We start from the raw sequence: 26,834 nt of genomic DNA, 5'->3' as shown, positions 1-26,834 counted from the left end.
AAAGTTGAAAGAGCAGTTGCTCCAGACATTGTGCAGAGGTAAGGAAGGCTGAAGTGTACACCTCTTGTTTTGGGTACTGCAGGGAGGTATTATTAGTCCATTACCTAAATACGAGTGAACCAGATGGTGTTCTAGGATTTCTGTCTGGGGTCTCAGCCCTACCATGTTGCCAGAGATTGAACTGGGAACCTTCTGCATGTCAAGCAGGTGCTGTACCACTGAGCTTTAACCCTCTCCCTGAATGCAGTGTGGCATTGTGTCCCTGATCATATATCTGTACCTAGAAGATCAATGCCTATTTAATATAGTAATGGATATTGCCTGCTGAACTGAGAACAGCTCCTTCCAGCCTGCAATGTGATGTTGGGAGGGGAAGGCAGCAAGGTCAAAGTTCACCTGGTCATGTGGCGCCTACAAGTCACTCCACCAAGAAGGAGAGCATTCATCTCTCCTCCCTGGCTTGTATCTCTTCATCTTGCATCATCTTTAGCACCTGCCTCAGCCCTCGTTTCTCTCCATGGGAGGGTAGTTCCATGAGTCAGAAGCAGTTGCAGCCAAAATTTTTGTGGTTCCTTATGGCTTATATTTGCCACAATGGAAAATGCCACACTAATGCCTCTTCTAATGGTGCATTTGCTGTTGGTCAGGAGGTGACTTCAGGTTACAGTTTAAGCTGCTCAGGAGTTACTTGCTGTGAACAAAACTCTGTAGTTTTGTTTCTGCAAAGAAACAGTACAGCAAAAAGCAGCAAAAAGATACAAAATGGGAGAGGTGTTGTGTTTTCTATTCCATCTCACTTCAAGTTTAGTAACAGTTGCAGAGATCAGCATAGACCACCTCAGCATTCATTCCCTGTGACAGCCAGGACAAACTTGATAAAGCATGTGGGAGCAATTCACATGTGTATTCCCAGCAAAAGGGAATAGCTTAAATTTCTAACATGGTGGTTATCTCCGTTGACAGGAAAAAGTGTGGTCAGTTTGTATAATGCAAGTTGTGGTGCTGGGATTCTTTTGAGGTATGAATTATATGCAACTCAAGGCAGTGCTAAAGTAAAAATATGAAAACTTGAAGGCTGGGTTCTTGAAGGATTCAAGAGGACTTCCTCCTCCTCCTGGCTTATTCACTCCTAGCATAATCTATGTTCAGTCACAGAGCCTGGCAGTAGCCTGACCCTTCTCCATTCTGGCCTTGATCTTGGCTTGCTAGGTATGTATTCCTGCTGGGACCAGTTGAGGAGGGGAAGGAGGAAAAGTCCCTGGACTTACTCCTCCTGCCAAAAGGTGGACAGAGAAGGTGCTTCTCTCAGAAGTGAGTGTCGTCTGATGCAGTGTTTCTCAAACTGTGGGTCGGGACCCACCAGGTGGGTCGTGAGCCAATTTCAGGTGGGACCCCATTCATTTCAATATTTTATTTTTAATATATTAGAATTGATGCTACCATGTATGTGACTTCATCTGGGGAAATGTTACAGCTCTGTACTTTTAACAGGCTACTATATATATTCTTTAAACAATGATAGTCAATGGGACTTACTCCTGGGTAAGTGTGGGTAGGATTGCAGCCTAGGATTGTTAAAAATTTTCCTGCTTGATGATGATGACATCACTTCCGGTGGGTCCTGACAGATTATCATTCTAAAAAAGTGGGTCCCTGTACTAAACATCTGAGAACCTCTGGTCTAATGGAAATAACAAGTGGCAGGTTCAACAAGTAAATTGTTGTTCAAGGATATCATCATAAGCAACAGTTCTGCCCTTCCCCCCCCCCCACTTTAGGCAGATGGTGTCTGGGGATTGGCTGCTCCTTCTCCTTCGCTATCCAAATTGGCATTCTCAGAAGGTCATGGGAAGAGCTACCCACTCCAGTTTGGTTTCAAAAGTGGAAACTGGACTTCCTTGGCCTGTTAATTACTCCTTCAGTCTGAATGTAACTGACTCAGAAGCAACCGTTTTGCCAGAATTTGTAATTATTAGCAACAACTTCGAGGTTGCTCTGAGGTTGTTTCTAAAGCTCCTTCTGTGAAGGGATAGAATGTTATGTGACCACTGTGAAGATACCACAGTAAGCCCAGCATTTCCTTTTCTGCTGTGAAGGACATCCCTGGATAGAATTCTCAACAAAACACAGTGTTGATGTCCCATCAGACCCAAGGATAATGCTGTTTTGGTGAATATACAGAGTTCATGCATGGTTTTTAGCCACTGCCAGCACATTCATGAGGCCATCTGTTGTGGGTTGCATTGGCATCAGATTGTGAGGGGTCCAGAAGCACAGTAGATTTGGGGTGTCTTTCAGTCTGAGTCTGGTGCCACTGCCATTGATGCAAACTGCAGTGATGTGTTTCCCACTCACTCAAGCAAGAAACAGAACATTCCTCTCCTTACTGTGCTCCTTGTGTGCTGCTGTGAAACACTTCTGGATTTCACAGCAGCACATAAGTTTTTTGTAGTTCAGAGGCAGCAGAGCAGAGATTCCCTTAGGCAACCTTCTGCTTGTAGCTGGCCCTGCTTGTAGCTCTGAGACCCTGTAAGCAGAAGGTATTGCCTTTCGGAAGAGACGTCAACAATGCTCCAGTGGAAATTACTTGAAGGGGTGAAAGGTGGTTTTGTAAGTACTCTAGAAATTCAGTAGGTTCCTAATTCCTGATCAGGAATCAGTTGGAATTGATGGATAACAGGCAGTTTCCTATAAGCAAGTTCTCTGCTGTGGGAAAAACGATATGCATACTTCCGACTACCTTAGGACAGTTATTTGGGTATGCCCCTTTGCAGCAATTTATACATGGTGGAGATGAAAGGAACCATTGGCTTGTGGCTTTTCTACCACTTCAATAAGAGAGTGTCCACTTAAGTGGTTTTGCAGAGCCGAAGAGCATTCTCAACACCAGTGGTACTCAAACCAGTGGGTCGTGACTCACCAGCTCATGTAAAGGCCCCCTGGTCCCTTTAAGAGTGGGGGAAGGGGAGAGGCATTGAAGCGACCCCCAGGATCACATCGCTAATGGGGGTGAAAGGTGGCTGCTTATATTCACAGAGGGCTGCTGCAACCTGCAGGAGGCGCAGGGAGCCCCATGCAGCCTTCCACAGGGCTCCCCGAGGCTCAGAATGTTCAAACAGAGCAATCGCAAAGCACTTTCTATTTGCAAGCGCAACTAGGAAGTGCTTTGCATTTGCTCTGTTTGAACGTTCTAAGCGTTGGGGACCCTGTGCTGCGTGGGCTCCCCACATCTCTTGCAGCAATACTCTGAGTATAAGCACCTCCTTTACACCTCTGTTAGCAATGCGATCCTGGGGATTGCTTCACTGCCTCTCCTCTTTGCCCACAAAGATTTACCTCAGGAGTAAAACTCCTGAGAAGTTGGATAATTGGATAATTGGATAATTCTGTCTTAACCAATTCTGTGTGGCAGTTGTGAGGCTGCAATATGTAGATAAAATCTACTTTTGTGAGTTTGCAAGGTATCTGAGTCAGACTAAGCAGCTTTACAGACTACTCAGTAAAGAATACTGGGTAAACCTTTAGTACTTGAGATTAATTTCCAAATGAAAGGGTTCTGAATCCATAATAGCTGAATCTGCAGTGCCTTTGAAGCATCTTGAAGCATCTAGTGAGTGTAGACCAGTGGTTCTCAAACGTGAGACTCACTTTTTAGAATGACAATTTGTCAGGACCCACTGGCAGCTATGACATTAACCTGAAAATGATATCATGGCCCAAAGTGAAATCAAGTAGGAAAATTTTTAACACCCCCCACATGACAAAATCAAATTAAGTAAATTAAGTTTACAGAAAGTAAAGTTTAAAACTTTAAAGAAGAACCTTCCTATTTCTCCAAAGTTGTTGTTGATCTGCTTAAAAAAAGAAAACACCCAAACATTCCAATGGCTGCAATCCTGTCCACACTTGCCCAAGCATAAACCCCATTGACTATCATTGTTAAAAGTATATAGTACACAGTAGCCTGTTAAAAGTAAAGATCTGTAATATTTCTCTAAACGCAGTCACACACCATGGTAGCATCAAGTCTAATATACGAAAAATAAAATACACATTGAAATGAATGGGACCCACCTGAAATTGGCTTGTTATCCACCTAGTGGTTCCTGACTCACCATTTGAGAAACACTGGTGTAGCTGAAAGCCAAGCATTCAGTTTTGCCTCTTGCATGTGAAGGACATTGCCATTTGCCTATATCTGGATATTATCCAAAAAGTCCTTGAGGGAATACCCTCCTGGGGCAGAAGCCACAACTCAGTCTTCCATGGCATGCTTTTCATTCTGGGGCAGCAGAGAGCAAATCATTGCCCTTGTCCAGCCCTTTGAAGAGTGCTTGTGTGTGTGTGTGTGTGTGTGGGGGGGGGCTAAAGATGCTTCTGCACTGTTACATTAATGGATGGTTTGCTGCCCCAAAGGAGCTAGGTCCTGTAAGTTGCCCACTTTTGATGCTGGCAAGACAATCTTCCTCATGACTGAGGCAGAAGTGATTTTCCATCCCCCCTCCCCCACTGAAAAAGCTATGTCAGAGCTCCACCATCCAACTCACACCCTTGGCATTTGGCATAGAAAACCCTCATCCTAGACTGCAATAAAAATGAGAGAGCAGTACTGTTTGTTCACCTTCTAGGACTGGCAGTGCTCTCCTGGCACAACAGCAGGCAGCCTTTCCAAAGGGAAAAGCTGCCCCACAGGCAGAAACAGACTCCACTTTGGTTGCGCTATCTCATCACTGTGCTCAGGTTCCTTAGGGTACAGCCTTGCCCATCAGGAAACAGGTGGAGGGAGCTGTTGCTTCCATGATGGTGGCCTTGACTGTAGTCACTGATGACCCAGCCTTTCCTAGCTGGGCAGCTGAATTGGTCCTGGGCAGCAGAAGGGACAATACTGGAGACAATAGAACTTGGTCTTCTCCAGCCAGGAAGCTGCAAAGCAGAGAAATCCTCCTCAGAAAAGGAAGCCCTTAGAGCATTATCCTTTGCTGCAGTCCACATTGGAGTATTGCACCTGTTAAGATGCAACAGAACTCAGCTGGGGAAGGTAGCTCCTCCCAAAGTCTGGAAAGACCTCTAACCAACTTAGATAGAATTGTCCTTTTGGAGCAAGGAGAGGCAAGCTGCCTATGAGTGCATCCTCCACTCAGCAAAGAAATATCAGCTATGGCTGATTGCCATAAAGCAGAATGTTTCTTGCTAGCCCTGAGTGACTGCTGGACTGGTACATGTGCTGCCTTCATCAGGAATAAGACCTTACATGAGACAAGTGATGATACACCTTTATTGGAAGGGGAAAGAGCCACATTGAAGTCACCTGGACAAAATTGTGGTTATAAACAGCAAGTGTCAAGCTCAGCATGCGATAGAACATGTTGAAAATCTGTAGCCAGCAAGTTCTAGTCCTCAAGCTGGCCAGTGAAATAATAGTGTCTATGGCCAATGTATTCATTGTTCAGTAGCTAGACAGACCATACTTGCTCCCCGTGTGGCAGGGATTGTCACTCCCGCATCAACCTTTTCAGTCACACTAGACACTGTTCCAGAACCACCATTCAGAGCATGATACCATAGTCTTCAGAGACTGAAAGTTGCCAACAACATATTTTCCAGCTGGTGCCTGCAAGCTTTTCCCTTTGCATTCCCACAGTCATATACAATAACAGCTTTTATTTACGCAGCTGAAGCATGACCCCAACTCTTCCTCCATGCATTTGCCACTTTACATGTTTCAGACAGGCCTTGTTGCTGGCAAACACCATGACACAAAGTGGTTTCACAGATACAGCCAGACCTCACTGACACTTGCTGCTTGGCTGCCTATCAGATAACTTGCAAAGGCACAAAAACCTGCTGGGATGAGTTGGTTAGCAATCCCACTTATGTGTTTCTTTCAGGTGCTGCTTTATTGTTAAGGCTATGCAATACAAACTTTTGATTTGATCACATCTGTTGATTTGTTCCTCCCACCCTAGTTGGCTCCAGGGGAGGGAAGAGAGACGTCTGCTACTAGGATTCAGGGTCTTCAGCATCAACTCTGATTTCTTGTGCTCCTATAGTTCAGAAAAGCTCCTTGTTGGATATAAGCAATCTGTTCTCTGCTGCTATGATGTATAAGACAGTGGGGAGGGGAGCATAAATACTGCTACACTGGGCTACTGTGGAGAGGGTGTGGGCAAATATGCAAAGGCCATGGTGGATTCAATTGCATGGCTAAATGGGCAGGCAGTTGCTGTTAGGGACCTGTGTCATATAGAAGTCCAATGACTGGCCCCTGCAGTACTCCCACCAATTGGTCCATGAGCTGTTGTCTCCCACAACAGTGTACCTTAGCAGTGCACCTTTGTGTGAGAAGCATAAGGGGGCTTGGCCTCCAGCAATCTTCAGTTTTCTGCTGCAACACACGGAGCCTGTGGTATCCAGGCCCACTGCACTCAAAAACCAGGAAAAAGGAAGGCCTGGCAGAAGCCAAAGCCAAATGCATTCATGTAACAAAGAAAGAAGGTCTTAAGGGTAGCACATTATCAAGAGCAAAGGGAATCTTTGGCAAATACAGGTTGCTATTTTACTACACTTCACCACTTGATGGCATACAGCTAAGGAGTCAAAAGGTATTCATACTTGGTTTAAGAGCCGGCCTGCTTGATAGCAGCAATCCAAACATGGGAAGTGGCAAACAATTTCACACAGAAGCAGCAGATAGCAACAAAACAAAGAACAATCAGGTGACATAATACTCCCATCATGCCCCAGCCCCTGAGTCAGATAAGACCATCTTTGTTAAAGATCTCGTTTCTTCAAATGTGCTTCTGCCAACTCCATTGCAGGAAAGTCTGGAATGCAGTGTCTGCAGTGGTCAGCCTGATACTGCTACTATCCTACAATTTCAGTGGGTGTGGATGCCTAGATCTGTGTGTGGCATCAGCTAAGGTTACTAGACTAACAAGAAGCCCAATTCTTTTTTAAAACATGATAGATTTTCTTCTCCTAACCTTATTGAAGGTCTGACAAATATCCTCTTTAAACTCACAACCACCTTACAAAGTGCAATGATTAGGCCATGGTTTTTCTTTGAGCTTTACAGATGAACAGGGATTTGAACAATATCTGCCACCAGTATTCCTTCTGTCCCCTTGCATCATACAGATTTAAAACCCACAGGCTTAGCAGCAGTTCTAGCAACAGCTGCTGGAAGCAGACTGGTGTCAGGCTGACACAAATCAAAAGACCAATACATATTTCTGGTTTACAGGCTGGAAAACAAGACCATATTCACTACCCACCCCAGTGACTATCAAGTGGTGTTGGAGCTTTGTGCAGCGACTACCTGCTACTCTCACTAGAGCACCTCTCCTGAAACATGTGCCTTTGCAGTCTTGTTCTGTTAGGTTTCCTAGGAGAGGGAGCTGCTGCTTCTGCCCAGGATGTCCCTAAGTCACCCTATTTACCCTGGCCAATATCATCTCACAAATATGTCTGCAATTGTGTCCTCTGGTTAAAAAAAAAAGCTTTACATACTGAGCACAAACTACATGTTTCAAATGAAGGCAGCTTGCTCCAGCCAGCATGCCATACAGTTTCATCGCTTGAAAAAAAGATTTTTTTAAAGGCTTGAATTAAAAAGAAGCTAAGTTCTAAAATGTCTTTCAGGAGTATGGGACCTTTGCAGCCATAACTTGTATCTCCACAGGGATGATCAACGCTTGATTATTTGCAGTTGGCAGAACAAAAGAACATTAAGCCAGGTTCTGAAGAACAACAATACTGCTTCTGGCCTGTTCAGGGGATTCCAGCAACGACTTCAGATTCGATTCCACAGTGGTCTTTCCCTCGGAGAATTTTAAAGTAGCCTGGAAGGATTCAAGGCAGAGAGTTAAGAGACACCCTGGGCATGGTTTCCCCACATTACCAATAGTTGAAATACAATGGGCAGTCTATAGGAACTGTTGAGAGACAACCTAATGAGAGCCAGGGTAGAGGAGCCTTTAAGGGTCCTTCTAGAGTGGACATCAGATATAGAAAGTGTTTAGTTACACAAACAGAACAAGCATCTGCATTCCAGCTTTACTGCCAAGAGCTGGACCTGAACACTCCAACTCCAGTTAAGCAGGTGTATGTGTCAAAGCTGGATTCCACAGGGCCTCAACATGCTGCCTTGGCACAGAACTGACTGTATGCTAAGAAAAATGAAATCTGAGGTCCACAAACACATTTCTCCCATTTAGTTTTGCAGGGAACTGTTTAAGAGTATGGGCAATGCCTGTCAATCTCAGGGCCAAAGAAAAATTAAGATTTTCAGTTGCCTGGCTTGTGTGCTCAGCACCCTTTCCAAGTCCTCCGCATGACTAGCACCACCACCAACCAATATGCCATAGTATGCAAACTGCTCAATTTGATATCGAATACAGTTGGTAAAGTATGCTTCCCTTGATGTTTAAAACAAACAAAACCCTGCTCAGTTCTGGTTACATGCAATCACTAGATGAATATTCTCAGCACCACCAAAAAGGCATTGCGTCCAGAATCCCGCAATCTGGAATACTGATGCACCCCTATAATTTGAGGTTACATTTAGGAAAGCAAAATCCACTCCATATGGTAATTCTCTTCGTCCAGCCTAGTTTCTCCCCATCTTGGCAAAGCGAAGTGCCAAGAAGAGAGCCTTGTCCCACCCCTTCCTTTGCCCAAACATACAGCCTTAGCAAACGGGGGATGGGACTGGACTGTCGTAACACACGGACTCCCCCTGCCTGCCTTACCATTCATACCAAAAAGGATGTATAAGAAACAGAATGGTGGGAAATGGCTATTTCACTAGTCTCTTGTCTACTGAATGTACATGAATGGAAGTAAATCTTAAGAAAAAATGCACACCCGAGACACACATCTAGAAACAGAAGGAGGGTCTCAGAACATGCTTTTAGGCCCAGAACAACTGTGGAGTTATCCTCTCAATAGGGGATATGAATCTACGAAAGGACAAGGATTCAACTGAAGCAGCCAATCTGATCAGGTCAGAACAGTTTCCTACCATTGTCACCCCAGTCTGTGTTCCAGGAATTGGCCACCAACCAGTATGGCGTGTCATTTTCAACTCCCCAGCCTAGGATTCGGATTGCATGACCTCCAACTTCCTCTCCAGAGACATGCTGATAGACACCTGAAGAAAAAGGGAGACACGAGGCGTGACAACATCTTCCAAATGCAAGAACCAAGATTTTTCTACCCCAGTTGCCATTCACAATAGCCACAAATTTAATTGAGATGCCTGCTATCGCGTATTTCAGTCCTGAGCAACATCACCCCACAATACAGGAAAATTTAAGATTTTTCCACATAAAAAGTATTCCTTTTTACAGCTAAAACAGCCTCCAGAATCCAACTGATCATCTGAACAGATGGGCTTTGATGGTGCACCTCATCCAACTGCCATGGAATGGCAGAAACAGCAAACAAGCACATACAAGGAGCGAGATTTACAACACTAGGTGCCCATTTCCAATCTAGAACTTGGCTTCTTGGCATCATGCTATTTCAAGTTTTGCTTTGAAAATTCTGCCAAGGAATACTCTGAATTTGTCAATACAGCCTGGAGCGGAGCAACAGCCTCACTTCCCACTGTTCAGTCAACTGAAGGGATTACATGGAAAAGGGGGCTAGAGTTTGCCACACCAAATTAAGCCAGCATCGCCCCTTTTTAGTCCAACAGAATGCCGAACTGGGGTCACTGGAAAATAATTAGGGGGCTCTCATCTGAGTTAGGGCCTCCCCACTTCTCCCATTTGCTTCAGCTTTTGCATAGGCTGCATCCTCCTAAAACACAGCTTCCGCCCACCTGGGTGCTGAAGAATTAAGCGCAGGGAATGCTCATGCTGTTGGGACTGAACAATTTTAGGAGACTATCCTAAAAGGCTCACCTGACTTGTACATGAGGAAGTCTGAGTAAACAAGGAAAGCCGCCTCTACTGGCCCATTTTTGTAAATCTCAGCCATGATCTCCTTCTCACTGCGAGGGACACTATAAGAAGTGACACCTGGAGAGCAATGGAAATACATCCTGGGAGTTAGTAGATGAGTCAACCCATTCTGGATACCTTCAAGCCTCTTACCATAGAGACTAGAAGCATGTTCCTTTAAGGACAGTCGCTTGTGCACCACATAAGAACAGCCCCACTGCATCAGGCCATAGGCCCATCTAGTCCAGCTTCCTGTATCTCACAGTGGCCCACCAAATGCCCCAGGGAGCACACCAGATAACAAGAGACCTCATCCTGGGGCCCTCCCTTGAATACCACAGCGCCTAGCTTGCTGTGCAAAAGTGAGGGACAGCAGTCACAGATGTTTTAAAGCCTTCTGCATCAAAGTCGCTCTTTCCTGCAGTAGGATTGGCTCTTGTAATCAGTTTTCAAGACAAGGAGTCCACTTAGCAGTCACTCTGACAGCTACTGTCAGAACCACAGAGATTTCCTAGACCAACTCTACAAACAGCATGCTGGTAAAAAAACCCAGTGTTTCATTCCACTTTATGGTCTGGAAAGCAAAGATCACCATTTTTCCCCCACCCACCATGAGCAGCTGGACTGGTTTTAAATGTAAATATAGTGTCTCCTGTAGAATGTTCAGTGGCAAATTGTAAGCTTGAGCATCTCTCTCAAAAGCTCAGTATTACCGTAGTGTTTGTCCTCCTGGTAGGATGGAGAGTAGCCTGTTTCACATTGCCTTAGACACTTGGGTGTGTCACCACCTTCACCTGTGCATGGGGGCCGGGATCCATTGATGTGGTGCTCACAAGGTGGGATGGAATATGGCCTGCAGCCTGTCAGGTGGAAACCAAAAAGTAAGTCATCAAATGCTACTCTGAAAAGAACACTCCTTGGTACAGTGGGCTCAAAATTCTGCTCCCAGGAAACCCAGGCATCCAACTTGAATACATTCTACATCACCAATAGAATTAGACACCCCCTGAATTTTTGGCAGAGAACAGTAAAACAAAACAGCAATAATACAGACTGTATGCTAGTGCTAAGGCCACACCGATTTGGCAATACAGTAGAACCTCCAAAGTTGACCACCTCTCTAAAATGACCACCTCCTTAAGTTGATCTAATTTTCACAGTATGGACAGTCACTGCATATACACTATGGGAGACCAAACTCTCTGTATTGACCACCTCTGTAAGTTGTATCTTGACCACTTTGACCATTGCACAGAGTATTAATTTACCCTCCGTAAGTTGTCCATTGAACACGATACTGCTTATGCATAGTGAAGCCACTGTCCTTTCACTTTGGTTCCCATCACTAGTGCATTATTTTACACTTATATTGAAACACAACTGCTATTTTGCTGCCCATTCTCCCGGTTTGGAGCTATCCTTCTGGAGCACTTCACAATCCCCTCTGGTCTTCACCACTCAGAAAAGTTTTGCGTCATTCACAAACTTGTCCACCTCCCTGCTTATCCCTGTTTCCAGGTCATTTATGAAGATGTTGAAAAGCACCAGTCTGAGGACAGATCCTTGAGGCACTCCACTTTCCACCTCTCTCCACATTTTTTGTCAATTGCCCATTGACACCCACTCTCTGTTTCCTGGTCCTCAACCAGTTCCCAATCCACAACCTCTTATTCCCTGACTGTGGAGTTCTCAACAGCTTTTAGTGAGGGACCATATCAAACACCTTCTGGCATTTAGTGAATTTGAGGAGACCCAGTGGAAGCCAGGCAGCCTAAGTAAAAATGTGTTTGTTTTTTAGCTGTTGGGCCTATGTAGCATGCTACATGCTATGGGCTGGCAAGGGATAGCATTGGTCTGCCTGTCTGCTATGAAACCAAGTATTTTATTAACATAAATTTTTTTAAGTTTATGAATTTTCAGGAGTTTTTTTAAACATTGATTGTGGGCTGTTTATTCTCTGTCTCTTGATATAGATATAGATGATATAAATAGTAAGCATCACAAGAGGATCAATTCTCATTGATATTTGCAATAAAACTTTTAAAAAATCCAATCTAAATAATAACTTGGCCTTACATTTGTTGTTCTGGGAGCTAAATATGATAATATTTAAATGCCTTTTCCCCCCCATATGTTGACCACCTCCCCTATGTTGACCAATTACTCCAGTCCCTTGGGTGGTCAACTTAAAGAGGTTCTACTGTAGTTATCCAGTGCAGAGCCACCACCTATGGCTAAGCTCTTCCTGTTTCTAATCTTATCAATTGGTACCTGCTCCCAGCTGTGACTCACTATTTGTTCTAAAAGGAATTTGGAGCTGGCCAGGATTGTGAGTGGCAACACCATATTTCTATGGCATTATAACATCTGTACTTGTAACTCTCCTTCTTTCCTTAAAGGAGTCCTTTCTGAAACAAGAAAGCAGAAAGGGAGGGAGAAAGAGTACAAGCTTGTCAGAGAGACATTTCATAACTAGGGACCACAGCATGGCACTATGGGGGCTGTCTGTTCCAGCCCTTGCTAATTCTTCTAGCTCTATAAAGATCCAGAAGGAGCTGAGAAAGACACACACAAGTAGGGCTATCATAAATCCACCCCATAGAAAGGTGACTTAAGGACAGGCTTAAGAGCAAGAACGTGTGTGCGGGGAGGGGGTGGCTTGCTTCCTCGTAGCTCACCTAACAGCAACTGCTACCTGCCCCAGCCGAGCAGCAAATTGAACAGTTGTATGGTGAATATGAAGGAGAAAGGGGGAAAAAAGAAGTAGCTGCTGTGGTGATCATTCATGCCTTACCAAGTGACCATCAAGAGTGTTTTGATAAGGAAGGCGACTCACCCACATGAGAATCATAAAGCCCTCCAGACACCAGGCCCTTTTCAGTCCAGTACTCCCAGGCTCCAGATGGATAGCCACCATTGCACCTGCAGATACAGTCATATAATGGATAACTACTTCTTTGAGAAAGGATGGCAAGCAGGTTGGAAAAAAGAAAATTGGCAGAAAAATGGGGACAACTCCCATCTGGCATACTGGAGAGCCACACTGGTGGTGGAGAAAAACCCTTTGAAGTCATCAATAGCTAAGCTCCTTCCACAGCTCTGATGGGCTCCAAGACACCCAAGGCTTCTTCATTCAAAGAACAGCTATCAATCCTTTCCTACTCACTTCATTAGTTTCACACACAAACCTGCATGAAACTTCTTCATTCAAGCACTCAGGTCAAGGGAACCCAGGCCACTTGCCTGCAGGGGCAAGAAAGGGAGGTTACTTACCCCATCCCACACTTAAAGCCACAGCAAGACAGCAGGTCTTCTGCTGAGATCTCCACATTCACCTTGCCATTGGTGTGGACACAGACCCGATCTGAAATGGCTTCCACTGCTCCAAAAGCCTAAGAATGAGAACAATAAGATCTGGCTTTATCCCAATTTATTACTTCAACTATTTACAGACCACCAACAAAACAAGCTCACAATAACCTTCCTATGCTACCTTTTAAAATAATTTCAATAATAAGTAATTTACAATAATAAATAATGGTAGGCTGAGAAAGTTCCTTCCCTGCCAAGAGCTTGGGGGAGCTGCTGTCAGAACAGACAATACCAAGTCAGACCATTTGTCTCATAACAGGATGGACTGAGTCATATGCGCAGCCCTCCTTCTCACCATGCAACAGACCTCTTAACTGTATCAATAGTATAAAAGTTTACCTGAATCACCCCCATGAAAAAGTTAGCCAATGCAGTTTGCATTGGTTTCTGTGAATGCAACCTTGTGCAAAGACTATCAAATCTCTAATACGCTTCATTCCTGCTCCATGCATAGGGAACAGCAAGTTCTTCTGCAGCAGTGGATCTCTGAATGTCAGCCTGGCAGTCAGATACACTGCCTCTGAACATGGGAGGCTTCTCCCCTCCCTCACCCCGTGGGATGTGGAGGACAGTTGCTCACAGACCTGCTTCCCATTTTCCTTTAATCTTTTCTAAAAAGCAAGGAAGTAACTGCAAAGGCGAGGACATCTGAGAGTTGTCCACTCTGCTCTTCCCTAGAGGGCAACAGCAAACAATGCTGTAACACTAATTATGCACTTGGGGAGATAACTGTGCATGGTAATGAGCAGGAACAGAACCAGCCCAACAACTCCTGGTACCTGAAGCAGTATGTCAAATGCTGCCTTTCCCTTACCTGGTGATGTGTCAGCTTCTGCTCTTCTCTAGCAACAGGTCTGGAATAGTATCAGGAGGACAGGACAAGCATGCTACTTCCACTCTGCCCCCTTCTCCTTTTCCATTCCAGAACAAGAGAGGCAGCATGGAGAGAGGTGGGCACCCCCTGCCGGGCTACTGCCTCTTAGACCACAGTTGGCCTCACGGATGGGCAGGCCCAGGACAGGAGGCTTAGGGCAAATAATGACATGCAATCCAAACAGTGAAAGAGCCCTGGCATTGCAACACATTCTGCAGGCTCACCTGCATCCCTTCCCCCCATGTCCTCCTTAGTCATAGGAGTTGCCCTTACCCAGCAGGAGCCGCAGGAGCCTTGGTCTCTGATCTCACGGATTGTTGGACAGTTTGGCCACTGCTCCCGTGAGTCAAAATTATCAGGCAGAACCATATCACCTGCAAACTCCAACCTTTGTTTCAGATGGGGCGGGGAAGGGAGAGAAGAAATTACAAAGCAATGTCAAGTTCAGTATATTCTTGTTTCAAGTCAAGATTTAAGGGATACAATTTGAAAAAAGAAACCAACATTGAGATCAGTGTTGCTATGTCTGCCTTCTTATCCCATGTACTCATCTCCACAGCTGAGTGCAGATCTCCAGCAATTTTAAATTAACAGTGGTTAGGATGCTATCCATGACAGCAAGAGATGTAAATCACCACTGGGACCTCCCCACACACAGAGGATAGGAACAGGAGCAGCAACACCTTACCTGGTTGGCAGTTTGGGGCCAAACAGAAATGTGCCGCACAACTTCTTCACGTAACTCATGTCTGCACTGTGGAAGTTGTGCCCTGCCTTTAAGAAAGATAGAACCATTTTTAGAAGCCAAATGCATGCCCAAAGGCAATACACAGACAGCACTGAAAGGAACAGGCAGTGCAGGTTGCCCCTGTTTCAGAGGTGACATGCCAGAGGCCCAGCCTTTCATTGGGAAGCAACCACTGGCACAGTTAGTTAAAGCTGTAAGGCACATTCCACTGCAGGCAACTCTCTGTTGCCTAGGATAACCTGCATGCCAAGGAGCAGCGGAAGGATCAGTTGGACAAGCTTGAAGGAGTGAAAGAATATTTTTAAGTGGCTGTTTGCATAGAGAAATACAATTTCACATTCTAACCAATTCATCCTGGTTGGCTTGGTACCACACTAGTTTTGATTTTGTCTTATGAGCCAAGTCTATCTGGGTGTACACAGCTGTCCCTCTGAGAGCCACCAGACTGTGCCAAAGAGCACTTTTAAAGGGGAAAAAAAAACCCAACCTGAGCACCACACAGATGGCTGAAAGAGGGTTCTATGGGTTGGACTTGCAACACAATCCTTGTCCATCTGGACTCACCAAAGATAGCTTCATACTTGAAAACTTGGGGAGGGCTTCTAGATTAGAAGCTGCTAAATGTAGTGTCTCAAGCATCTATGTATTACAACAGCCTTATAACAGTAAGCAAGTTTGTCAGCAGTCATCAGGGACTCAATATCTCATGTTCACAGTCTTTCTAGTGATGGGCTGTTGGTCAAGTCTAGACCAAAGCAAATTCCTTATGGTCAAAGGTGGCCCCTCCCACTTAGGTCAAGCATGCATGCCCAACCTTCAGGACTCAGCTGCTTAAGCAAGCTCTTGGGCCAATAACTGTTCCTCCTATGATACTCCATCTCCTGGCCCAAGAAGTAAATGGGTAGGGAAATGAATGAACCTGGGTGCCAAGTTACATGCCCTTCTGGACATTATTACAGATAGAAAAGACAGAAGCTTGGCTATTCTGACCCCTCAGGAGACATCCACGTACAATGTAGAGCACTTGTGAGCTGGTAGCTCATGACTGGGACAGGGGAGATGGTGTATTTCCCCCTCATGGGTCTCATTCTACCATAATGGCTGACCAAGCGTCTACTCACCTGCCAAGTAGTGTTGAGTTTGTTGATGTAATTCACCAAGTCATGCGAGAGAGGTGGAAAGTTGGGAACAGTCCGGGCACTTGTGAGGGCCATCAGAAGAGATAGAGCTGCCACAAACCGCCACATTTTGAAGGCTGGATCCTAAGAGGCTACCTGAGAAGGGTGGAGATTAATTATTACAGCTGTGCAAATAAGTTATTAGTTGTTCTGTCCACATATGCATAGAGGTCCTCTTTTAGAAGACAGAAAGCCAATTCTCTGCAGTGCTTCCCAACATAGGATGTGTTAAATTTTACTCCAGATGAGTGACAGGTGACTACTTACAAGTCCATTGTCAATCCATTAAAAAAGGATTTTAAAACATTTGATCTTTGACTTGAGTAAAAACATTTAAAGCTAACAATAAAGCTCTAAATTCAGCACTGAATATCATGCTGGGATGCTTAGAAGACATTTAACAGCACTAGCACCTCCAGGTGTAAAGCTCACAGCTTGCCTGCCTCCCCTCTCCAAGACCCCACATGCCATGCAACAGGCTAGCAAAGAGAGCAAGATTGCCTTAGCTGGTTTTAAATGACTGGGAGACACAGCAAGCACAACACAGCATTTTTTCCACCCATATTTTAAAGACAGAACAAAGGTTCTGTATGCAGGATAGAGAGATTCTCTTTTCCCTCTCACACAACACCAGAACCAGGGGACATCCACTAAAATTGAGTGTTGGGACAGTTAGGACAGACAAAAGAAAATATTTCTTTACTCAGCATGTAGTTAATCTGTGGAACTTCCTGCCACAAAATGTGGCAATAGTATCTGGCTTAGATGCCTTTAAAATGAAAATGGACCTATTTCTGGAGGAAAAGTCCACCACAGGTTACAAGCCATGATGGGTAAGTGCAACATCCTGATTTTAGAAGTAGGCTACGTCAGAATGCCAGGTGCAAGGGAACAGTGGTGTCACTAGGGGGGTGCGAGCCGCACCAGATGACGCGCAAGGGGGGTGACACGCACTGGGGGATGACATGCTAAAATTGCAGTTTTTAGGAGTAACCCCATCATGCCATATACTGCTGGATGCAGAATTCCCAGCAGAATGCAGTACAAAAAACCAGAGTGAAATATCCCCTTTCCATCAAAAGTTATGGTGAAAAAACCAGAAACAAAAAATGCATGGAGATCTATGGAAAGTGAAACCGAGCCATAATGCACATCTACATGTGAGTAGGCAAACTTGCCTTAGTCCGTCGGAAAGGGCAGGCTGAGAGGACTCCAACAACGTCAGAATGCTCCTGATCCAATGAATGCAGCCCCCCAAAAACACCCAAGAAGGAGGTCCCTCCCTCCAAGTTGGCAAATGTATTGAGCCCTATGGAAACCAAAACTAAGCCACATGGCCGCATTTACCGTATTTTTCGCTCTATAAGACACACTTTTTCCCCCCAAAAAAGTGGGGGGAAAAGTGTGTGCGTCTTATGGAGCGAATACTGCAAAAAAAAAAAAAAAAAACTCCGCCCCTGGCCCCGCCCCCTGCCCGCTCTGCTCGGCTCCGCTTCCCAGGAAAGCGTGGGTGGGGTGGCAGTCTTGCTGAGCAAGCCCGTGTGTCTACTCAGAAGTAAGTCTCAGAGTCACTGGGGCTCACTCCCAGGAAAGCGGGGGTGGGGTGGCAGTCTTGCTGAGCAAGCCCCTAGAGCAGGGGTGCTCATTACGTCGACCCTCGAGCTACCAGTCCATCTCCAGGCGAAATGAGTCAATCGCGGGCTTCTCTCCTGTCCACGCATCCCTAGGAGTGAGCCCCTGGCAGGCTTGTGAGCCCAGGGAGCGAGCCTAGGGAGTGAGTCCAGGGAGCCCAGGGACTGAGACGGGCTCCTCCCTGGGAGAGGAGGCGCTGGCAGGCTTTTCTCCTGACCACTCATCCCTGGGAGTGAGCCCCATTGGCTCTACTGGGGCTGACTTACCTTTCCCCTGCTTTTGCACTGGTATGTATGGAGATCTGCACCCCCCCCCCCCACTTCCATCTGTTGGTTCTGTGTGCAAGGGGTTTTGCAATGGCCTTGCTGTGACGCCTATACAGAGATCTTACCTGCCCCACACTTTTCCCCTGCTTTTGCACTGCTATGTATGGAGATCTGCGCCCCCCCACTTCCATCTGTTGGTTCTGTGTGCAAGGGGTTTTGCAATGGCCTTGCTGTGATGCCTATACAGAGATCTTACCTGCCCCACACTTTTCCCCTGCTTTTGCACTGCTATGTATGGAGATCTGCGCCCCTCCCCACTTCCATCTGTTGGTTCTGTGTGCAAGGGGTTTTGCAATGGTCTTGCTGTGATGCCTATACAGAGATCTTACCTCCCCCACACTTTTCCCCTGCTTTTGCACTGCTATATATGGAGATCTGCACCCCCCCCCCCACTTCCATCTGTTGGTTCTGTGTGCAAGGGGTTTTGCATTGGTCTTGCTGTGATGCCTATACAAAGATCTTACCTCCCCCACACCTTTCCCCTGTTTTTGCACTGCTATGTATGGAGATCTGCTCCCCCCCCCCTTGTATTGGAAACCAGGAAGATCTGGTGAGGAGGTAGATGTGGTGTCAGCAGTGGCCCCTTTAAGGGTAAGGCCTGGGCATCCTGGGCACAGCTGCAGCCACTGGAAGGCAATAGGGCCCTCAGGGATATAAGGAGTACCAGAGGCAGAAAGAGTTTGTGGGTTTTGAAGGAGTGCAGGTTGGGGGTAGGAGAGGAGACTGACTGTGGATTGTGACTGGACTTGGATACCCTGATGGATTTGACTGACCTACGTGGAACCTGACCTTGGACTGTAATTTGGCTTATTGGCTCTGGACTCTGATTTGGTAACTCTGATTGATGGGACTGATTTACTTGGCATCTGTGGACTGGAACTGGACTCACTTTTGCTTGCTGCACTGGTGAGTTGCACAAGGGGGACTGATCAGCCTTAAGCGGGCATGAGGCCCAGTGGATTGGAATTTGGCAGAACATCATTGTAGCAGAAAGATAATGTGATCCCCTATTTGTGTGCACCTGCTTTTGTGAGCTTCATAAATTCTGACTCTAGTGATGATGAGTTCTTGGGATTTCCAGAAAACTAGAGTACTCAAACCTTTAAGTCTCTCCATTTGTTAATGACAGTGATAATGGTTCTTAATGCCACTGTTGACTGCTGTTCACTTTACATGGTTCAAATGTTATTCTGTTATAGTTTATTAAATATTTTATTACACTATTTGGTTCAGAATATTTTTTCCTTGTTTTTCTCCTCTAAAAACTAGGTGCGTCTTATGGTCAGGTGCGTCTTATAGAGCGAAAAATACGGTACTTGCCTTGGCTTGTGATCAGGCCAGGCCACCAGAATGGTCCCAATTAAATGGAACAAATGCTCCAGGAGGCACCCGCCTCCCTAAAAAGAATAAGACAGAAGCTTGAGCTGGTATGGGGAATGTTTTCTATTTTGTACTTGCAAAGCCAGGTGGGTCTTTCTATTGATATGCTAGCAATAGAAAAACTTTAAACTGGGCACTGGGAGGGCTGAGAATCTCACTGATTCTTTTGGGGGGGGGTTGTTATTGCAGGCAGGCTGCAGAGAAAATTCACTTCGTGGAACAGGACTGGCTCCCCCTTATTTTAATTATTTTTTTATTTTAATTTAATTATTTATAATTATTTTAATTTGCTTGATGATGTCACTTCTGGCCATGACATCACTTCCAATGGGTCCTGGACTGATTGTCATTCTAAAAAGTGGGTCCTGGTGCTAAAGGTTTGAGAACTGCTGCTATAAGGTGTTAGTAAGTTGGTGTGTGTGTGTGTGTCTCTCTCTCCCCCCCCCCCTAATTTTCTACTACTAGTTTTCAAATCACTAAGAGTTTGGAGGAATACCACCATCATGTTATACATCAATCAATGCGTAATTTCATTCCGAATGCAATGAAACAAACCACAATGACATATCTGTGTTCTATCAAAAGGTATAGCCAAAAAACCAGTGGGGACGGGGTGATGGTGCATCACCATGCCCACCACCTGGGGTGTTGCCCTGTTCACTGAATGGGGTGACGCGCAGGCCTCCCGCACCGGGTGACGCAAAACCTAGTGACGCAAAACCCAGTGATGCCACTGCAAGGGAGGGCACCAGGATGTAGGTCTCTTGTTGTGTGCTCCCTGGGGCATTTGGTGAGCCACTGTGAGATACAGGAAGCTGGAATAGATGGTCCTATGGTCTGATCCAGCAGGGTCGTTCTTATGTTTATCTCTACCACCTGGATAACCTGCACATTCATAGGAGCAACTCAGCCAAGGCATATAATGGGAGCAGTTGCAATAAAGGAATGGCCAGCACCCTGCTCACTTTTGCCAATGCCTGGACAAGACCATCCATCTGACTGAGGCTAAGAGAGGATCTAAGTGGCCAAATAAAGGTTTCCCATCTTTCAATCAGCCAGCGAGTACAGTATAATCTGGAAATAATTTGGCCAGCCGGTTCCCTTGGGAGGCTCCTCTAGCCAATGGCTTTCAAACACTGAGGGAATCCTGGGCTTTGGGGGATTCCCCTAGACAGGAGGTAAGTTAAGAGAGCACCCTGATCTGGAGATCAGGAACCTGCCATCTGTCAGGGAGGGCAGAAAGGAAAATTTTATGGGCTTCAGGTCTTGTATCTGCTCAGAACCTCCACAGAGAGGGCCATGCGGCTTCTGTGTCCCCTGTAGTCCAAGGCCAGGAGGAATGCCTAGACTTGTCACATATGCCAGAGAACAGCAACACACTCACCACGGCACACTAAGATGAGGAATGGAAAAGCATTCACTCATGCAAGCCCTTGCTTGACATGGTCTAGTCCAGCCACTAGTGTTCCACTCACAGTGAAAACTAGGCCAAGATCTCTAGGCAGGAATTAAATCTGACTAGCCTGCTGTTCTTAGGATCATAGCTAATTCTAACCCTCCTCAGTCATGGGCAAGCAGAAAGCAGTAGCTATTCCTGCTTGATCAGTACAAAGAACCAAGTGTGATCAGGCAAATCTGAACCTCAGAATAGCACATTGGTTGGGGTGGGGCACACATCTGATAGCACATGGGTGGGATAGGGCTACTGAATTCACAGACAGAAGTGTCATCAAAACCACCCTTGTTGGTTCTTATCTAAAATTGCACCAGATTTTGGAATTCATCACAAGTTAGCTGATTACCTCAAAATTGAACACATGTTAACTAACTACGGAAAAAGTTCAACTGTTATCTGATAACAAGTCAGGTATCACTGTTTGCCCAACGGTCATAATGCCATTATGCCATCAGCCATCATAATGCCATCAGCAAGAAGGGGGCCACAAGGCCTAGATACACACTATCCCAATTTCCACCTAACTACCTACCTAGGGTTATCAAAAGCCATTGTTTCTTGCCCCACATGAAACTTTCCTATGCCACCAACTTTTTAATTTGAAGAAATGATGCTGCATATGTGGTGCCCTGCCTAGATGCTACTCCACTCCCTCCTACCACAAGATTGCACCCAGAGGGAAGTCAGGAGCAGAACTTGTGCTTGTGAGCCGCTATGAAAATGCAGCTTCCAATGCAAAACAAATAACAATAAAAACGCAGTAAGGCTAACACCACAGTCCTTCCAGAGCAAATGCAAGCTGAAACATTTCCAAAACAACTTGCTGGGTTTTGATTAATTGTTCTGGAAATGTTTCAGCATGCTTTTGTTCTGAAGACCTATAGTATTAGCATAACTTCATCATGCTGTGTTGCTAGGATGACATTTTTATTGTTTGCTTCTGTACTGCATCCTGCTTTTTCAGAACTGATCCAGCCCAGGTACTGACAAATAGCCCATACATACTCCTTTCATCAGGGCAGAAGGTAATGTGCACAGCAGTGAAATTTAGTTCTTTGAATACTAGAGATCAAACGCAGAAGTGTGGCCAGTATCATTTCCTCTACTTCACACGCACATGCAACTGTTCAGCTGCAGCTGACACAGCCTTCTGAAACAGCCCCATGAACAGCTGACTAGAGAAACTTCCTTGGGTCACAAGATTACGGAGAACCTCAAAAGTTAACAGCCCCTTCTCTATGCTCCAGCTCATGCAACTTTGCTGCTACACCAAAATACCCAAGGGCTCACAAAACAGCCCCAGAAGCTATACAGGTCATGCTGGTTACTTGCTACTGCCAAGATCAGCAGCAGAACGCCAGCTGCAGGGGAGCAACTGTGAGAGAGGCCTGCTGCCTTCTTTAGCAGCCAGAGGGACACTGAAAGGGTGGGGCACACCAGGATGCTGGACTGGATGGGCCCTGGGCCCAATCTAGCAGGGCTTTTTTATGTAGATACCAGAGGTTCAGGGGCAGATAATCTAGTTTAGTAGTTAAAAAACAGCTTCACACAGCAAAAGTGTTTCCTTCCCACACCCCATGTCAACTACTGCATGGTTCAAGGGATGATAAAGTTCAAACATCATCCACCCATTCACACTGACAGAGAGCTGAATGCTCATAACAAAAACCAATAATAATTCAGAATATGCTTTCTGAGCCAGGCCCTCGTCACACAGTTGTGAACACCTGCCCTTCCTTCCAGGGCACTTTTCCCCTACTGGCAACTGCCCAGGGGGATGTAGCTCAAGTGAACTCCCCCCACCCCAAATGAGAGGAAAAGGGGAAAATATGCTACAAATCAGAGCATAGTCTTACATTAAGAGGGGCTGGTTTGGAAAGCAACAACCAATCCAGCCCAGAGTCAGACATATTTAGAAATACAAATCCTACAGTTCTAACTTTCTTCAGCTACCAAGGACAGAGCCCACCCACCTTCTTTTCCACTGCTACCTGAGCGCAGGCCATCTCCCACTTTTTGGCACCACTACCTAGTTGCTTCTCCATCATCCGTTTTAGTGATAAAAACCAGGCCATTGTTCATGAGTGCCAGAAACTAGAAGGATCTCTCCAAACTGGCAGAATGGGCAGGAATGTAAGTAAGTGTAAAGTCATGCACATTGGGGCAAAAAATAAAAACTCCACATATAGGCTAATGGGTTCCGAGCTGTCTGTGACAGATTAGGAGAGAGATCTTGGGGTGGTGGAGAACAGGTTGATGAAAGTGTCGACCCAATGGGCAGCGGCAGTAACGAAGGCCAATTCTATGCTTGGGATCATTAGAAAAGCTATTGAGGACAAAACGGTTAATGCTGTTGTACAAATCGATGGTAAGGCCACACCTGGAGTATTGTGTCCAGTTCTGGTCGCCACATCTCAAAAAGGACATAGTGGAAATGGAAAAGGTGCAAAAGAGAGCAACTAAGATGACTACTGGGCTGGGGCACCTTCCTTATGAGGAAAGGCTATGGTATTTGGGCCTCTTCAGCCTAGAAAAGAGGCGCCTGAGGGGGGACATGACTGAGACATATAAAATTATGCATGGGAAGGATACAGTGGATAGAGAGATGCTCTTTACATAACACCAGAACCAGGGGACATTCACTAAAATTGAGTGTTGGGAGGGTTAGAACAGACAAAAGAAAATATTTCTTTACTCAGTGTGCAGTTGGTCTGTGGAACTCCTTGCCACAGGATGTGGTGACGGTATCTGGCCTGGATGCCTCTAAAAGGGGAATGGACAAGTTTCTGGAGGAAAAATCCATTATGGGTTACAAGCCATGATGTGCATGTGTAACCTCCTGATTTTAGAAATGGGCTATGTCAGAATGTCAATGCAAGGGAGGGCACCAGGATGCAGGTCTCTTGTTATCTGGTGTGCTCCCTGGGGCATTTGGTGGGCTGCTGTGAGATACAGGAAGCTGGACTAGATGGGCCTATGGTCTGATCCAGTGGGGCTGTTCTTATGTTCTTAACTTGTCTTCCATAACTTCCAAGTGAAAGTCCACTTGCTTAACTGTTTTCTTCCTCCTTGCTAGTAAGGACAGGATGGGATGAACCGATATATTTCCATATAGACTGCTTTGGATGCTTATTTCTTGCATTTGAAGCCATTTTTAAAAAATACAAAAGCTATGTGCTTAGGAGGGAGTCCCGTAACACACTAACACAGCTGAAGAGGGGAAAAACTTTAAAAAAATTAAGTGGACAGTAACAGTGTCTCAGGCAATACATGGACGTGGTTGTGAGTGAAAGCAGCATGTGAGTGCCTATCCAAAGCTGTGGTGCAACAAGTACAATATTAGTGACAGAGCAAAACAAGAAATGCAATCAGAACTCACTACAAATGTTTTTCAAGATACAGTTGCACAAGGGTAGGGAAAGAGAAGTGGGCAGTGCAGGGATCAGACTCAAATTTTCAAGGCAAGACATGCAAAGCAACCTTGGCCAGGAGGGCACAGAGAGGAACCAAAAACAAGGGTGTACCTTTGAACTCTTCTCCTCCCCCACCGTCTAAACAACTTGTGATTATATGGCAAAGAGCCTCCCACTGGAGTTCACAGTTATCTTGAACCTTTCCAAATGGGGAGGGTGAGTAAACACCCACAGGAGGCAGTTAGAACTCATCATTTACAAGCAGGGCGGGGAGGGGCATAAATCCTTCTCAAAACACAAAATGCGTCCGCTCTCCACAGATTAAAGTCAAGTTGGAAGGGAGCCACAAGGCTGGGTCAGAGGCAGTCTGGTGTCCTCCAGGCTACTCCTAGTGGGTTGCTTTCCCCCTCTCTCATCAGCTTGCAAAGAACCCAGAACAAGTTCTTTTCATGATTCCTCCTCACCATTTTGTTTCCCAAGCCAGTAGCTTGCAAGCATGTCTATCTTCACAGAATCTTTTTGGCACCCTCTTGCTGGTAGCTCCTCACTCCCTTGGCTGCAAAGGCTTTTGGGCCATGTTCTATATGGGGACACTGCCAACTCAAGTCTCTGGCTCAAGATTAAGTCTCAGCATGCAGACAACCCAAGCTAACATACACAGGCCTAGTGAGACAGATCAGGGTGGTCCACTGTTTCCATTCTTCTGCATGGGCAGCTCCTCCAACCAGACTCTGTCTGTTGCATCAAATTACAGGGGACCTGGAGGAAACTAGCCCTCTCCTTGAGCCAGCTAGATCCAAAATCCAAGTGGTGGAGAGGGAACCTGTCTCCCCTTCCCCCACAATACACAAGGAAGTAGGAAATTTAGCAGAGATTAGCAACAGGACCTAGACCAGGGGTGCTCAAACTTTCAACTTTAGGGATGCTGGACCTTTAACAAGTGTATAGAAGAGAGAATTTCAGCAGATGCAGCTTGTCATCCTGCAGATGACAAGCTGCACCTGCTGAAATTCTCTCTTCTATACACTTGTTAAAGGTCCAGCATCCCTAAAGTTGAAAGTTTGAGCATGCCTGACCTAGACAACCACATGCAAACTTCTTGGATGATTTAGCAGAAAACAAGAGGACAATCCTGTGTGACAGTGACATTTCCCCCCTTGGGCCAGCCCAAAACCACTAGCAGAGAAGCCACAGATCCAACAGCCCTACACAAAGATACATTTAAGCCCAGCTGGTTTTCTAACCACCAGCATTATGAAACTGACACCAGTGGCCTAGCTAGAGGAGGTGCAAAGCACTAAGTTTTGCAGGAAGCCTCACCACAGCATGCAAGTGGCCCCTCTCCTTTGGAGCCATTCTGGGTGGGGGAAGCAAAACGGAGGCCAACTTGCACACTCCAGTGAGGCTCCCTGAAAAACACAGTGCTTTGCACCCCCTCTAGCTATGCCACTGACTGAGACTGATTCCAAGCCTGGAAACAGGCAATCATTGCCCCCAGTCCAGGGGTGGATTTAAGGGGGGGCATGGATGCATGCCCCCCAAACTGTCTGCCAGCAGGGAAGGGTGCCCACCTGGTTGGGGAGCAAAATGGGGCACCAAAGGAACACCCACTGGGTGCGGCGTTGGCGAGATTGGCTGGAATGGGAGCCCAGCTCTAACCAGCCCGGAGATCTGGGCTCCAAATCCAGGCAGGAGCCCATATCTATCTGCTGGGTAGACCTGGGCACCCAATTTAACTTGCAGTCTCTGTGGCCAAGGTTTGGTGGGCAGGTAGACCTGGGCCCCCGCCTGGACCTACAGCCTAGATCTATCTGCCAGGTAGACCTGGGTTCCTGATTTAACGTGCGGTCTCTGTGGCCGAGCTTTGGTGAGCAGGTAGACCTGGGCTTCCACCTGGACTTGGAGCCCAGGTCTACTGGCCGGGTAGACCTGGGCTCCCATTCCAGCCTGTGGCTCCCATGTCCAGGCGGGAGCCCAGGTCTACCAGCCCAGCAAACTTGGACACAGAGGCTATAAGTTAAAGCAGGAGCCCAGGTCTACCCGGCTGGTAGTGATCCCGCCTACTGGGACCTCCTGTAGAGGCTCACAGCTGTTCCCCCTCCTCCTGCTTTGCAAAGGCAGCTTCCAAAAGCCCGGAGCCAGATGCAGGCGGCTCCAGAGGACCGCCAGGCCCAGCCCTGGGCAAGGCGCAGCTGCTCCCTTACCTGCGAGAGCGAGGAGGCCGTCGGAGCTGCGCCTAGCTGCAAGGGACCCCGCCGCCTTCTGCCCGCCCCTTATCAGCCCGGGCTCGCCCGCAGACGCTCCTCCTGCTGACTCACCCCACGTGGTCTCCCCTCCCCCCCACCAGCTGCAGGGACAGCGCCTGACTGGCGACACGTGACTTCGCGCAGTGGCGGGTGACTCACTTCCCTCTGCCAGGCGGGGAAGGGGCGCTTTGGGCCCGCTCGCAAGCAGGTCCCGCTCACGGGGGGGAGGGGGGCAAAGGCCTGAGGCTGCAAGCCTAGCCAC

At 46.5% G+C, this 26,834-nt stretch overlaps 1 protein-coding gene across 1 annotated transcript; it reads right to left on the bottom strand.

Annotated features, from left to right (window-relative positions):
- Positions 1-5,252: 5,252 nt before the first annotated feature.
- CTSB (cathepsin B) lies at positions 5,253-26,631 on the bottom strand. The gene is made up of 10 exons (XM_066626368.1): positions 26,531-26,631; positions 16,063-16,215; positions 14,882-14,967; positions 14,467-14,581; positions 13,221-13,339; positions 12,784-12,869; positions 10,661-10,807; positions 9,909-10,025; positions 9,023-9,151; positions 5,253-7,841 (listed from the first exon to the last, which is right to left on the bottom strand). The coding sequence occupies exons 2-10, from the start codon at positions 16,186-16,188 to the stop codon at positions 7,771-7,773; spliced, it is 996 nt and encodes a 331-aa protein (XP_066482465.1). The 5' UTR covers positions 16,189-16,215; positions 26,531-26,631; the 3' UTR covers positions 5,253-7,770.
- Positions 26,632-26,834: the final 203 nt, after the last annotated feature.

The sequence above is a fragment of the Tiliqua scincoides genome, chromosome 1, assembly GCF_035046505.1.
Source record: "Tiliqua scincoides isolate rTilSci1 chromosome 1, rTilSci1.hap2, whole genome shotgun sequence".
In the NCBI taxonomy this organism is placed as follows: Eukaryota; Metazoa; Chordata; class Lepidosauria; order Squamata; family Scincidae; genus Tiliqua; species Tiliqua scincoides.
The sequence above is the reverse complement of the archived record's forward strand: the minus strand, read 5'-3'. Positions and strand labels throughout refer to the sequence as shown.

Excerpts from the sequence above, each read along its gene's own strand:
- CTSB (XM_066626368.1), bottom strand. The coding sequence starts at position 16,188 with ATGTGGCGGTTTGTGGCAGCTCTATCTCTTCTGATGGCCCTCACAAGT. Across the intron at positions 14,968-16,062 it reads AACTCAACACTACTTGGCAG|GCAGGGCACAACTTCCACAG; the intron begins GTGAGTAGACGC and ends TCTTTCTTAAAG. Across the intron at positions 9,152-9,908 it reads CTTCCTCATGTACAAGTCAG|GTGTCTATCAGCATGTCTCT; the intron begins GTGAGCCTTTTA and ends CTTTTTCTTCAG.